At 41.4% G+C, this 15,407-nt stretch overlaps 1 protein-coding gene and 1 long non-coding RNA gene across 3 annotated transcripts; both read right to left on the bottom strand.

The window, feature by feature from the left end:
- Window positions 1–469: 469 nt before the first annotated feature.
- On the bottom strand, window positions 470–2,383 carry LOC129373851 (uncharacterized). The gene is made up of 3 exons (XR_008607407.1): window positions 2,233–2,383; window positions 1,984–2,135; window positions 470–838 (listed from the first exon to the last, which is right to left on the bottom strand). It is a non-coding gene; the product is annotated as an uncharacterized LOC129373851 (long non-coding RNA).
- Window positions 2,384–10,298: 7,915 nt separating this feature from the next.
- Window positions 10,299–14,939, bottom strand: LOC129373845 (neurogenic differentiation factor 2-like). Of its 2 annotated transcripts, XM_055051944.1 has the most exons (3): window positions 14,796–14,939; window positions 14,388–14,604; window positions 10,299–12,668 (listed from the first exon to the last, which is right to left on the bottom strand). In XM_055051944.1, the coding sequence occupies exon 3, from the start codon at window positions 12,659–12,661 to the stop codon at window positions 11,600–11,602; it is 1,062 nt and encodes a 353-aa protein (XP_054907919.1). In that variant the 5' UTR covers window positions 12,662–12,668; window positions 14,388–14,604; window positions 14,796–14,939; the 3' UTR covers window positions 10,299–11,599. The 2 variants fall into 2 exon arrangements, with proteins under 2 accessions (XP_054907919.1, XP_054907918.1); XM_055051943.1 differs by having other exon boundaries at window positions 14,388–14,939.
- Between the last annotated feature and the right edge of the window lie 468 nt (window positions 14,940–15,407).

The following is a 15,407-nucleotide window of genomic DNA, read 5'->3' as shown; positions in this document are numbered from 1 at the left end:
TGGTGGTTTTATGGCACATTTTCAAGAGACTTTTTTGGTCTATGGATCTAACTACCAATTATAAAATACCTGAATGAAACTGATGTGAGAGGCTGAGTTTAGGGGGCGCTGTTGAGCTATAAAGTAGATGTGCTATTCTTCAGAAAGAGTGTAGCAATTTGCTAAACGGCTGGTCTTTCACAGATAAATAGCTCCAAAAAACTTTGTCATATTTTGTAAATATGAATTTCTTCTTCTTAGGTATTTAAATATACTTAAGTTCTTAGAGTTCCCAGCATTGGTCCAACCAATAAATGTTCTCAAACAAATAATTTGAGGCAGCAGAGAGGAACTACCAGAAAGAAAGGGATAAGGTTAAGCTGAGAGATAAAATAATCTTTTAGCACCACTTTATCTGAATGTACACACAGAATTCAGTTTATATGCATAAATTTGATTTAAAATCAGAATATTTAGAACATAAGCCCATGTATTACTTTTATCTTAAATCACAAAAGTTGTTTTGTCTGAACAGTATACTATGGCGTACTAAAAATAATTATTAGTGCACAAAACAAGCCAATGAATGACAATGTGAATCTTCTGTTTTGTTCCTCATGGCTCTTCAGAGGGAAGAAGCTCCGTCCCTCCTTCCACCACACAGCTGCTCTGAGCAGAGAGAGGCTCTGTGGGGCTCTGAGTAGCTTTAGCTCTATGTGCTTGGGTGAGAATTAGCCAGCTTTAGTGCTCGCCTTGCCTGCTAATCCGTTAATCTGGTGATGCTGAGGAGGGAGGCTCTGGAGGAAGACATGGTGTGTCAATCCACGTCTTCACGTCTCTCTTGGCACATGCAGCCAAACTGGAAAACAACAAGAAGTTGGCAGTTAAGAGTTTTAAGGCATCTTAGCAAATTAGAGCCTGATATTCTACATTAGTTGGTAAATGTTTGCTCCTGTTTTCTAAAAATAAATGCAGCAACTCTCATGTTTATGCTTATTGCCTGTGGCAATCATAACTTTGTCATGGCATCTGTGGCCACACTGTACCTGACGCCCATCACTGTACAAATTGATGAATGACAGATTGTAGTTAAACACACTTTGGAGTCCTCATACTTAATGAAGTGCTTTACAAATGCAGCCTATTTACTTTTAGGGCAGATGATCTACTTCTTTTTCAAAATGAAAAAGAATAACTTCCTGTATCTAATTCTCTGAATAATTTTCAGAAACTTTTAAAACTGTTGCTTCTTAACTCCCATGTGGGTACTCTAGCTGTGTCTGTGGGCAGGTAGGTCAGTGAGTTTTCACAGTGAACAGCTGGCTTTTCTGGCAGCTAGAAATCACATCCACAACTCAAAGAGAGCAGCTCCCAAACTCTGATTTCAGGAAGCTTTGTTTTTATTGTGGGATACACCCAAATTTTCTGTGTCTTTTGCAGAAAGTGTTATGTTTTTTTAAACGGGGGGAAACGTTTGAATAAAAACAAATTAATAAGAAAGAAACCACAGAAAATTAACTATCAGCTGTACAACTCAGTTGTTTTACAGTGCACTGTCTTTATTTTTGTTAATTGAGCATTTGCTTTCCATTTGATATTTTGACCTCAAAAGAAGATCTATAGCTGAAATGAAAAGACAAATAGGAATAAAAATTCATTTATTAGAGTAACACTATAAAAAAAATTAACAATTATGAGTTTTCCCATTCTTGTCACAGGTTTTGTGTGTGACCCAGTCCAAGCTTATCCAGACTAATTTGAGTTTGAAGCACATATATAATGACAACACAAATAAATAACAAATTTATCTTTGTGAATGCATGTATTTCAATTCACTGGATTTCAATTCACAATGATCATAAGTAGAGCAAAGGACTTGAAGATCAAAACATATAAATACAGCAGAAGTGGGGTTCCTCAACTATTAGATTATACCTCTGATTAAGGCATGTGAGCAACAAAACTCCCAAACATGTCAATGTTGTCGTGAATGTGGGGAATTACCTGGTATGGATTGTGCAACCACACGGTAATGAAAGGCTAATGTGCCGATGCAGAAGAGACGTTAATGCCATCTTAATTCCCCTTCAGCTCCGAGGGAGGCTCTCTGTCCTCAGCCTGTTAATCTGCACCCTTTAAACCTTCAATCTGGGAATCTGTTATACACACATGCACAACACAACACAAACATGTAGGCACAGACCCAATCAACCCGCAAAAAAAAAAAAAACAAAAAAAAAAAAAAACACATACCTGTCACACCTCTGTTTGGCTCCCAGTCTCCATCTCTGGGAAACATGTGACATATTGCCCGCCTGCAGCGAGATTCTTCCCCATGAGCGCCATTCCAGAGCAGGTCGTCCCTGGGGAGAGCGAGAGAGAGATGGGCCTGGGTAGAGGTGGAAGTGGGGGCAGTTGAAGGGAAGGAGCAAGGGGGGAAAGCAGTGGAAAGAGCTTGTTGATGCAAAGACCTGGATGGATGATTAGAAGCAGTTGTTCATGCTTTTCATGAAGTGCTGCTGCAGCAGGTTGAAGACAAGCGACTGCCACTGCTCCTCCTGTGACCAGCTTTCCACACCTATATTTTGACCATCCTTCTTTGCGAAGTAACTCAAACTCATTCAGACTTGATGCAGAGAACATTGTTTTCAGATCTTGAATGAAAAATATTGGCACTTGGATTTGGGTCTGTTGCAAAATACATAAAATTACTTGTGTATTTTAAACTTTCTCTCTTTTGATATTTTCTGATGAAATTTTACAAATATCATTTGTGTTGTTTCATCACCGATCTGAACTAATTTTATGTGCCTAATTTTTCACTGCAGCACATCAGTTGTTTTTAGTAGTGGAGTTTTTCCCCCTTGCTGATATGTTTTGATGTCTCCTTAATGAGACTAGAACGGGGACTTTTATGGAGACAATGTGTGTGTGGATGTGCATTTTTGTCACATATTATCTTATCATTTCCCCTCTTTCTCCTCATTTGTCCTCACTCCTCTCCTCATCCTCTCTGTCTCCTCTGTTAATATTTCATTTGCCCTACCGTATTAGCAGGCTGGTACATTAACCAGCAGTGCCAGTCGAGTTCTCTGCTTGTGGCTGGCTATATAAAAATAAACACACTCTAGTTGTAATGAACAGATGTCACAGAATTTAAGCGTGCACCCCTCCTTCTCCCCCTCCTCCTCCTTCTCTAATTCTCCTCCTCCTTACACACAAACACACACCATCTTCCTCCTCTTCTATTTTTTTCTGTTTATGCATAAAAGCACACATGCATGTTACACTCCTGTATGTCAGGAGAAAAAACCAGATCTTGTTCAGATCAGGGTGCGGGACCTTTTAAACATGTCCTCTCCAGTGAGTGCTCTCTGGCAGAAGTTCATGCATGGCAGACACTATGCTGCTTTCTTCTCTCTCTCTCTATTTTCTTTCCTCCCACCTTTTCTTTACTCTGTGTATCCTTTAGTCTGACAGCAGGCAGACACTGTGGTCATTTTGTGGACTGTTTTCATGGAGGCCCTCCCATCCACATTGCAGAACCAGCCTGTCATCCACAATCCCCGAAGGCATCATCAGAACCCATTTTGTGAGCAAAGAATGGACTTGCGTGTACAAGTGTGTGTGACTGCGTGTGTTTGACTGCGTGTGCCCGTGTGCATGCGTGTGTGTGTGTCCATCCCTGTTGTCACTCCCGCTCCTTTTTGTTTTTTTCTCACTGAGTGTGTGCCAGCTCTCTGTGTTTTCTGGCTGACAGCAGTGAAGGAGAGACGATTGTTCTCTACCTACCCAGAGACCCTCCCCTGCCAAGATTGGGATGAAAATCCTTTCTTTAGCGCAAACTCCTCACAGCCGGGAGTCTCACAACAAATCACACACACACACTCACACACACACACACGCACACACCGCCACTGCAGTGGGTGGGAGGGTGATACCAGGGTACAAAAGTCACTTAGACATGCAGGGATCTGTTGCAAACAGAGCCGGCCAGAAGCATAAGCAAACTAAGTTGCTGCATTAGGTCCCAAGGGCAGCAGGGTGCCCCCAAAAGGCTTGGAGTCATCACACAATATATCCCAGTGTTGAACCAAGTCAAATTTTCCGAGGTCCAAAAAGAAAGTCTTGAGATACCAACTGTAGCCATAGCGCCTCTTCATTTATTACATTATGGTTGTTGTGAGTATAAAACACATACAAAGTTGCAGTATAAACTACTTATTTGAACTCCTATCCATTTGTATGTTTATAAACCAAAAATACAGGATGTAAAGATGTGCAGAGTCTGGATAAATAACATGAAAAAAATGCTGTCAGTGGAACCTATAAGTGCAGTAGTACCAACAAATCCCTTTGGGTTTCTTACTTGTGCTACGTCCATTTGATATTCTAACATCTAAGTTGTGATTTCTGAGACAAGCTGACTGCACTATAAGTCTCACAACTTGTTTTGTTCTTGCATGTTGTCACATTTAGCCATACTTTTAAAAAAGCATGTCTCTACTGGGGAATTATGATGGCACATGATTGAAAACAATTTTGAATTTCAATTTAAATTCCATACTTAATTAAAAAGTTTCCGCAGTAGTTGAACTTGGGTCCTTTTTTCAAGCTATTTTGAGTTTGTTTTGAAATACTAAATGAATTGACTGCAAGAATAAATGAGCAAGTTTGTGAAAAAGCCCATTCTCCTTCACTTATTCAGTCTAGTGTAGCAATTGGGCTTCAGATTAAAGTTTATTTATTATCCTCATCCCACCTTGGGCTTGCCCTTATTGCAAAAAACATATTTTAAGCTGTCCCACACTATTGATGCAAATAGCTTAAACTAAATACTTCAAAGTGTTCAGCAATTAAACGTTAATGTTTTCTAAAAATATCAAATGTCCCCTGTTTGCTTGCTAATTGGCCAAATTAAACCATTCTTGTGCCAGTTTGTGATTTTAACACATTTCTACACGGCTTACTATTTTTAATCTGATTCATAAAAAGTGTTTTGCATGCCAAATCTTTACAGCCTTCAGCTTTAAAATTAGCTTTAATTTGAGCTCCCACACAAAGAAGACTGCGAATGCACTTCAGAAGCAAGGCAGATTAAAGGTTTGATCAATTCTTGTTTACATAATTGTTTGAATTCTGATAGGTAGTGAAAGTTATTTATATCACCTCTTGACAGATTTCTAAACTCATGAAAAGAACAGCTTTTTTGTTTGATGTCATGTGAAAATAAAACTATGCATGAATGTGTACATCATCAGAATATACAGCCATCAGATGCTGGCAAAAGCAGGTCAGAAAGAGTGTCATTATCCACAGTAATGAGTTCTGCAATTGGCATAAGCAAAAAAATAAATAAGCCATTCAGGAAGGAAGAGGCCACAGGGTCCTGAAACTTTATGATGTGTCCCTGGTTCAAAACACCTGAATCAAATGGCTGAATTACCTCCTCATTATTTAACTTAGGTGTGTTGAAGCAGACACATTCAAAAATGACAGAATACCAGCCTGGTACAGATGCACCAATATGAAGATTTCAGACCAAAATTGGTATTGCAATATTAAAATTGTTGTACTGCCCAATAACCAATATAAACAAATATTACCTAATTTCTCTGCCATTTTAATACAGTAACAGAAAGTGTTTACATTTTACATGAACACAATTTTACTTATAGGATGGATACCGATATGTTAAGCTACGACTGATACCAAGAAATGCCGTTAATGTTCATGTATCATAAAAGCACTGAAAAATCCCATCACAATTTTGGAGGCTTCTAAATGTGGGAATACCATCCCAAGCTGTGAAGAGTGATGGTGGCAGTATCATGTTGTGTAGGTGATTTGCTGCATTGAGGAAGATGACACAATCAAGAAAGAACATAGTGTGGAATTGTCAAGTTATAAAGTTTAAGACTGGACCCAATGACTCTTAGAATTAATTAAACTTTTGCTACAAGTTACAAAAGGATAAATAACAGTTCCAGAGTTGCTGCAGTTGTGAAAATTTGTGCAGTCCAAACTCCCTAAAACCTACTGTGAGACCCCAATTAGTTGATCCAAGGGATGCAGTAAAAATGTTGCCAAACACTGGGGATCTATTAAAGTTCTGAAAATGAAAGCTGAATTATCTATGATAACTAAAGATATCTTCCTTGCTTCTCCTTTGGTGCTCCTGTAGAGTTCTTGCTAGAAGTGAGAAGGAGCTCTGAAATGAAGATGGCTGTGATGACAGGAGAGGTGGGCAAGGCGAGATTAAAGGTGGTGGAGATAGAAGGATGAAGGGAAGGAGAAGAAAGATGAAAAGGGGTGTGTGGGGGGTGAGGTTCGGAGGTCGTCCGTGGAGGAGTGATCAGTGAGGTGGATGCGATGCCATCTGACAGGTCCAGCTGGGAGACCGCCCGCCCCCCAGCGCCGCAAACTGGTCAATATGGAGGCCAATTACTGCTGCCCATGTGACCAGGGCATCATCCAACCCTATCATAACACACGCACGCACACGCCTTTACGCGCGCATACATGCCATCTGTGCAGACCAGTAGCGACCCCCACACCTTCATCCTCCATATCTGATCCAGTGGCGTTCCTACTTAACCTCCTAAACATTGGGCCAGCCACGCTCCTGCTCTGGACCCTCCGGTGCACAACGCAGCTGGGCTTTCGGGGGCATGACGGGAAACTGTCGCGGAGGTTCTCTCTTCCTGAACATCTGGAAGCACACAAACCTACCTGGCCGCTCTCCAAAGGGCCTCAAACCTACCTGGCGCTCACCCGAATCTCCACCTCTGCCTCTGCTCCTTTTCCTCCTCGCCCTCTTCCTCCATACCAGGAGCCTGTCCCCTGGCGGAACCTCCAGCAGTAGTTCAGCTGGCCTGCCTGTACACTCCCCCGCTCCCTTATTGTGTGACACCAAACAGATGTTGTGGAATTTCTTGTGAATGGACTGCTCCCCTTTTATGGCTCTGGTATAGAGGTTGGCCAAAGTGCGCACGATAAGTTTTCTCTCTGCACATGTGGCGCATCTTGTTGTTTCCTGCAGGTGCCAGAGAAGTTAACAATTTACCCTTTGTGACATTTTTTCCTCTTTCACAATATTAAATATTTGGATACATGCGTTATCTACATGAGAGAGGCATGTTTAAGCCGCAGCCATCTTGTTATACCCCTAACAGATTGCAAGTGCTCACCATCTCCTGCCCAAATTACATCCCGCTTCACTGCACTGAATAATCACATTTCTTTCATAATTTTCCTTCATTTTATTTTACGGGGGAAAAAACATTCCGTTATTATTTTAACTCGACGTTAATTGGAATTCACACCATAGTACTTGTGACATTTTGATAATCGCACTTTTGACTGTTATGTCGGACAAACACTCCTGATTTTTCCCCTTCTTACCAAGTTGAGTGAGAAAATGAGTGGGCATGAACATGATAATTTAAACAGCGAGATTCATTCACTCACTTTTCATCCTGAGTGGAGCACAGTGTCACTGGAAGTTTCATTTTTTTACATTTTTTCTCCTTTAATCTAATTTCATGTGAAAGCAACACTTTTCTGCATGAACACTTAGAATTGTTTAGCCTACATGTTTGTGTAAATCTCTGATCTGAATGTTCATTAAACAATTGATTTTTTTCTTTTATAACCACATGATGTTTTCGACATTAGTTTTAATTTTTCTGTGATGTGACAAAATCTAACGCTTTGGGAATTGTTTTTATTGAAATAAATGTCTGTTTTCACTTTTTCAAAGATTTAGTTTTTTTTTTTTAATAAATAGGAATCTTTAAAATCTAGTGATTGCTTTTGTTGTGTAGTTTTTTTCCCCAGGAATTTAGCCGTCACATTTGTCTTTGCACGCGTGGTACCAGACTAATTTGTTGCAAGGTTAAAGCATGTCAACAGTCAAATTCCAAGAATGCAACACCCGCTAATTTCAATGCATGAGCTCATGTACGACACAGCGTTAGAGAGAGATATGCATATTTATGGAACAGCTATTCGCAAAAAATATTTCTTACTACTTACTGTATGTTTATGAGGATGTGTGTTTCAAAGGGCTTCCCAGGATGAGCCCTCTCTCTATCTCTCTTTCTCGGTTTTTCAGCATTCTGGATAATGAACAGATGCTGCAAAAATTAGGAAAGAAACATCGACTCCTCCCAGCAGTGCCACTTTGGCCCGGTGAACCGCGGCGCACTGGCGCACGCCAGGCTGTCCTCCCCGGAGCTCCTGGTGCTGCTGCTGGGGAACATTAAGGGACTTGGCACGACTCTCCTCCGCCAGCCTGCCAGCCTTCTCTCTTCCTCACTCTCACCGGACTTCTGTGGAGGAAGAGGAGGTGGTGCTGGTTGTAATGGCGGCACATTCGGGAGGTATTTTTTGATAGATGCCCTCTCCAATGCTGGCTCGTTTCACTTTTGGACCAACTCCTGCAGCGTTCCTCCCTCTCCTCTTTTCTGATAAATCCAAAGAAACAGGGGCCTAAAAGTTACATAAAAGTGGAAAAAACAAAAACAAAACAAAAAAAAAAAACCTACACACAGTCTGAGAGACGGCCTAGCAGCCTCTTTTGGCGTTTTGAGCAAACCTGAAGAATCCCCGCGGGGTTACTGGTTTGGTTCCCTGCAGGGAGTCCCACAGGTGTAAATATCTGCCAAATAGAACAGGTTGGAAACGGTGTTACAAAAGACACCGATTAACCTACAAAATTTAATACAAGGAGTTAATACTGTTCAGTGAGTCAGCCAAACGGCTCCTAATCTCCAGAACGTTCCAGAAGTCTTTCAAGAAATCCTATTGCATAAATAAATAAATAAATGAAAAAATAAAATAAAATAAAAATAAATACACATTGTTACAATTATTTCAGAAGTGCAATCTTTGGAAACCCAAGTTAACTGTACTTTATATTTATTCTCTCTTATTTGTTCTTGTTTTTGTGATTCACAACTTCAAACAAGCAGTTGGTTCATTTTCATGTGAAAACAGTTTTTCACTAAAGCTCATTTTAAAAGTGTTTTTATTCTTCAGGAAAAAAAACAAACAAACAAAATAAATTGTTTCTTCCCAAATGTTCATATACGCACACATAAAGTGTAGTTGCATTAGGATAACCGGTGGACGTTGACATATAAAAACAAACAATTGATACCAATCAACAGAGAAAAAAAATTATTTCTATGAAAAAAAAAATATATATATATATGGTTGCTTTGCTTTTTCCTCATCATTTTTTAAATAGATGACAAACATTTAAGCATTTGCACGTATAATATTATGAGAGTATTTGTACTGATGATCAACACCAGTGAACAAAAGTCTGTGCTCTTACTGCGCACAGCACTCGGGACATTTTGGGGGGAACATATGGGTCTCGGGGCAGCGCTCCAAACCCGGCCGGGGTGGCAACGGCTGCCCTCTGCACTCCTGTGACTGGGACCGTGAAAAAAAAAACATATTTTTTTGCATATATACAGCACAAAGCTTTTCCTCTGTGCGGATGTTCACGTGAATTTTACACATTTAAAAAATAATAGTAATATTATATGTGTGAAGAAGATTGTTTTTATTAAAACGAATTAGTGAAAATAATATACATAGAAAAAAAAATAAAGGTACGGTTGTTTTTTACATACCGCAGCAAAATTGGCAATTTCTGGCAAATAAATAACTAAATGAATTTAATCTTTGGCTAAATTACTAAGTTACTAACTTGCTATAGAAATAACTTTTCAGATTTTATTAAATCCATACGTTTGATCTTTCTTGTAATTTGAAGTTTTTTGAAGACGATGCACAAACAAACATAACTGTTATAGTTTCATTTTCTTATGTGTGTATTTCTGAAATATAATAGTTAGAATGCGTTACCTTCCTTCCAAAATATGTCCTGCAAGGCTGAATAAAAAAAGTAATGCAAACTAACAAGACCTCTCCGTGGTGCAGAAAAACGAAATAGTGTCTGTATTGTAACTTTATTGATTGAAACACTTCCAGTTGCCGTTGGAATGCTTTTAAATGGACCTGACATCCTCGAATCGGTTTTACACCTGCTGATCTCTTCTGAGATCCACACAAAAACGAACATTCATTTTGTCAAGATTGCCGCAAAATTGTGTTGCTGTGTGAAAAGAAAAAATCTGTCATCACTTATTTCATTTATTAAAGATGAATAAAATACAATTTCGCTCTTTCTTTTCCTTTTTATTGACATTAAAGGCCCAAAAGTTCAAAGGACCCCCTGCTGGTCGCGGCTCTGTCTCCGTCTCCCAACCTTATTTGCAGGAACGTTTAATTTATAGTTTAAATTTGTGTTGCATGTTTAGTAGGTGCGCATATAGGCAAACAAAATAATGCAATTCCACAGTCTCATTTATTATTTTATTTTACCACACAGTTGGTTGAATACAAAGTTGAAAGATTTGAGTTTCTATGAAAAACAAAAAAAAAAAAAAAAAAAAAAAAATGGCCAGCAACATAGGGTTCCCTTCATTTCCATTGACTATTAACAATAATTACAAAATAAATAATAAAACCCGTTCAATAATAATAATAATAATAATAATAATAATAATAATAATAATAATAATAATAATACATTGACAATAAATAAAAACTCCAGTTGAATAGTCCTGTTGGCTAACAAAACTATATAAATAAATTAATAAATATCTTTCATTATCAGTTCCAGTGTATATCAGACTGTTGACTTCAGTTGAAGATTTTGGCCAGATAATGTTTGTCAGGTTTTCTAAGTGTGATTCCTGTGTGCGTGCGTGTATGTGCGTGCGCGCGAGCGAGCGTGTGTATTTGTGTTGTATGTGTGAGTGTGTGCGTGTGAGGGTGTGTGTGTGTGTGTATGTGAGAGAATGTGTGCAGCATAAGTACTGTCATTGGATCAGTGTCTTTCTGGGCCTTTCTCTGCTTCGCTTCCTGCTCTCGTATGGTTTTGCATAGATGCCAAACGACTGATTTCCTGACGGAAACAAAATATACAAATAATTTCAAAACCAACCCAACCAACACATTTTCTATGTTTTAACAGCTCAGCATTTGTTTTTGCACTCCTGTTAGATTTTTTTTCCATTTCGTCCCTTGCATGTGATTTTTTTTATTGTTCCTTTATAACATAACCACCAATTTTAGGTGAGTGTTGCTAAATAGCCAGCGATGTAGTGGTACATGGGGGAAAACATGTGAGGAGGTGTAGTCGGACATCCTTCCACCAAAATGCAAACAATCATCAATACAAACACAAATCACACATGATAAATATCATTTCTAATCCGTTTGTTGTCTTCTAATGTGGTTTGTTCATGAAGTCCTCTTGAAATGCATGTCACTTTCAAAGGATGGGAAGCTTTTATTGCGCAAAATGAGATTGTAGTTAAGGTTTTCTTCCACTACATCTCTGACTATAGCAAAAACAGACTGGATGTTGACAGGTAAAGAAAAAAAAAACACCAATGAAAACAATGAGTGAAAGGTTTTATTATTAATAATAATAATATTATGTCCAGGATACTGTCTGGATCCTGGCAGGCTTATAGTCCGAAAGTGTGCCGTGGGTGGTTTTGACAACAAGAGGACGAACGACGGGCTTCACTTTTTAATTGTGAAAAAACGCGTTCAGTTCGTCATAGACGGGGGCCCGCTCGTGGTGTAAGTGCATGTCGTGGTAAGGCAGGACGTTTTCAGAGTGAATGCCGCTCCGGGCCCCCGAGGAGCCAAACACCAGATTGTGGGCCCCAGCCGCTCTGGAGCCAGGCAGCCCAGAGTAATGCATAGAGTAGTGGTACCCCTTCTCGTTCTCCGGGGACGCAGAGCCTTGGTGCTTGAGGGAAAAGTTGCCGTTGACGCACAGGGGCGGGCTGAGAGGGCCCTCATACTCGGGGCTGTTGTACTCCGGTGACCCGCTCCCACCGTATAGGGAGTCGTACGCTGCGCAATAACCGTGCGTCCTCAGCGGATGCGAGTTCGAGCCCGGCTGACAGTGGGGGCTGGACAGACGCGCGCACTGATACGGATAGGAGTGCATGGAGAAGGAGCCGGAGCCATACCTGCCCCCGTCCTGACACTGCTGCTCAGTGAGGAAGTTGCGGGAGTTCAGCTGCAGGCATCCCGCCACCAGGTTGGTTGTGGGCTGGGAGAGACCCTTGCACAGCGTCTGGACGTAAGAAACAAGATCAGGCCTCTTCCCAGAGCGCAGTATCTCCGACAAGGCCCAGATATAGTTTTTTGCCAATCGGAGCGTCTCGATTTTGGACAGTTTTTGCGTTTTGGAGTAGCAGGGCACAACTTTACGCAGATTGTCAAGCGCAGAGTTCAGATCGTGCATCCGGGTCCGTTCTCTGGCGTTGGCCTTTATCCTCCGCATCTTGGAGCGCTCGATCCGAGCCTGGGTCATTTTGCGCTTTTTGGGGCCCCTTTTCTTAGGTCTGTCACCCTCAGTATCCTCGCCGTCCTCGTCTTCTTCCACGTCGTCGTCCTCGTCGTCGTCCCCGGCGTGCTCGGAATGCGTCCGACTGTCTCCCCTCATGTCAGAGGCCTCCATGTCCTCCTGCTCCTCGTCTTTGATTTTGTGGTCCTCTCCATCGCTGTCTTCCGCCCAGGCGGAGTATTTTTGCACGTCGGGAAGCAACGAAGGATCACTGAAAAGCCTCGTTAACATTGTGACTCTGTAGGGAGATGAGAAAAAAACATTCTCAGAGGAATAGAACATTCTCAGCGTGGAAGAAAACCAGACGCACAATGCTGCTTCTCAGAAAAGGAAAAAAAAAATCCTTACAGACTAGTCTTGTATTATAATAGTGTTTGTTATTTTTACTGTACATTAAATCAACAGTGTAAGATAAAATGTCAAATTTGTCGCAAAGAACCGAAGGAAACATCTTAAAAGTGAGGAATTTGGAGAAAGGCAGCTTCGAGGCTTTCCACTGGTTTACAGCTGGACGGATCTCCATTTAATTCCCTGCTGTCACTGGTTTGCCCTGTCGCGTCCTCTCGCAGCGGGTCCCAGCGGCAGGGGCCACATTACAGGTCCCACGGGGCCCCCCGCTTTCACTCCTCCTGACGCCCATATATACTTCTGGCTGCATTCCAGCACTATTCATCCACAAGAAGATTCTTCTTAATTGCCTCGAGAAGGGATTTAATACGGAAGCATCTGGCAAATATTTAACGAAATTAATCGGCCATATCTTGATAAATACAGATTTTACAATTCTTTCTGTTGAAAATTTATATGAAAATTTATATGTTTATCCATATTTTGCCAATATATCCACTTCATTAGTCGAAGTGAATTAATCACGAGGTAACTTTGACTCTTTTCCTTCCTTGCATGTTACATTTGTGTTGTGTTGCAGCAGTAAGGTGGGCTCTGATGCTTGCTTAATTATCTCGGGGGCTGTGCCAGGGGCAAAATCTAGTTTTTAAATCTCAGGCTCGGGAGGTTTCTACAATTAGAGGGGGGAAAAACGCAGCAACATTTAATTAACAGAACATGCATGTTGCACGAAATGGATTTCACACTTAATTCAATATGCACGAGTGCGTGATTTCAGATTTTACAAATGGAAATTGCTTGTATCCTTTTAGCTTTCGTTAAAAAAAAACACAACACACACACACACACGCAAAACACTTGAGTGTTTTTAAGTAATGTCTGGAGAGGGGAAAAAAGAAGCGGACAAGTGAAGGTAAATCAAGCCTGTTACGATCAGTTGTCCCACCCTTTCATTTGCTTCGAGCCTGGCCGTACAAATCGTAAAAAAAGGAGTAGAAGAAGGGAGAAAAAAGAAACAGAAATCATCAATAGTTCTCTCAATAAGCTGTCGTTAGCCTCCTTGTTTCAAAGCTGATAAAAAAAGATTTTTAAAAAAATCTTATTTGTCTCTTTCCTTGTCTTTTGTTTATCAGATCATCACCGTCCGAAGCGCAGGAATCTCAACAGCAAATCAGTGTCCAGCATGATCTACTGCTATCACAGGCTACTCCAATCCTCAGGACTCATTCCCTGAAAAACGATCCAAGAGGGGGTGAAACTGGCACAGGCCGGCTATAATAGCTTTTATCATCCAGGTAGCTTCTGGTGTCAAAAGTTGAAGGACAAAGCTGGCAGAGCCACATTGTTGCCGAGCTACGTGCCTGACCAGGCTTGTGCCGTCAGCGTGATATTTTGTTCTTACATCGCTCGCATTGCGTTGGAGGGATGCGAACCTGCTAGAACAATTAGATGATTAGTTGTCCGTGTGGATCCGTGCCAAAAGAGCCTGCAAATTACAAGCGACGTGCATGCGTAAAAATCTGTTTGTCTCTGACATTTATCTCGACCATTTTGGATTTGATCATTTCATTTACTTATAGATAAATAAAAGAAAATTGACCTCACTTACCTTTGCTTTCGCGTTTCGCGGCGGACGGGAGGCGAAAACAGAGAGGATGGGGGGAAAAGAAAAAACACGCGCCTCGGTTTCAAACCATCTTGGGGAACGCACGAGCGAGCGAAGCACCGCTCTCCTTCAGCGTGCAGGTGCGGGAGGCGCGCGGCTGTCGCTTACTGTCGCTGATGGGTCGCTCGGTGCTTCCTCCTGTCCCGGCGTCTTGGTGTGTCTGCGTGTGCATGCGTGAGGGCATGCATGCATGGATGTAAACGCGCGCGTGTGTGCGGGTGTGTGTGTGTGTGTGAGTGTGAGAGAAAGAGAGAGAGACAGAGATAGTGATAGAGATCGAAAGAGAGATAGATAGTGTGTGTGTCAGTGCACGTATGGCAACCGTGAGCTACCCGGGAAGGGGTTACATACCAGCTAAGGCTGCGATGCCAGCGCCCATATGGCTGGCACGTCACCGGCAAGAGCCATCACATGAGAGCCCGGTGATTGACATGCGCCCGCATTCGGAGAGATTTGCCCTCCCGGGGGAAGAGAGACTCACAGAGAGAAAGAAGGAAAGGAGAGAGAGAGGAGGAGGAGACGGTGGTGGTGGTGGAGGAGGATGAGGAGGATGAGGAGGAGGAGGGCTTCGCCATCTGTCACCGCGGCAGCGCTCACACAGCCAGAAAAAAAAGAGAGGAAAAACAGAAGTGAAAGGGAGAAAATAAAATGAAGGAACAACAAAACTCATCATTTCTGACCTGAGCTGCTGCCTCCAGACATGTAGGCCACTTTTTAAAATCCAAATTTCTCATCCACCTGCCAAACTCACTGTTAATGGCCAATAAGTGAGTGGGATGCTGCAATCGCCACAAGGAAGATGCTACTAAAAGCTATAAATACAGACATGTGAGTGTGGTGAGGTCGATGTATAATATGGCGAGATCAGCCTCAGTTTCATGTGTGAAATATGCTTAAGTGACAGTACAGTAAATAAGCCTTGACCTCATCTTAATCAGAAACAAGTGCAGCTATGAAACCCAC

Source organism: Poeciliopsis prolifica, unplaced genomic scaffold, assembly GCF_027474105.1.
Source record: "Poeciliopsis prolifica strain line A6 unplaced genomic scaffold, Auburn_PproV2 SCAFFOLD034, whole genome shotgun sequence".
Taxonomy (NCBI): domain Eukaryota; kingdom Metazoa; phylum Chordata; class Actinopteri; order Cyprinodontiformes; family Poeciliidae; genus Poeciliopsis; species Poeciliopsis prolifica.
Note: the sequence above shows the minus strand (reverse complement) of the source record. Positions and strands in the feature narration are given on the sequence as shown.

What these genes read in the sequence shown, in the direction of transcription:
- LOC129373845 (XM_055051943.1), bottom strand. Translation starts at nt 12,661, where the DNA reads ATGTTAACGAGGCTTTTCAGTGATCCTTCGTTGCTTCCCGACGTGCAA.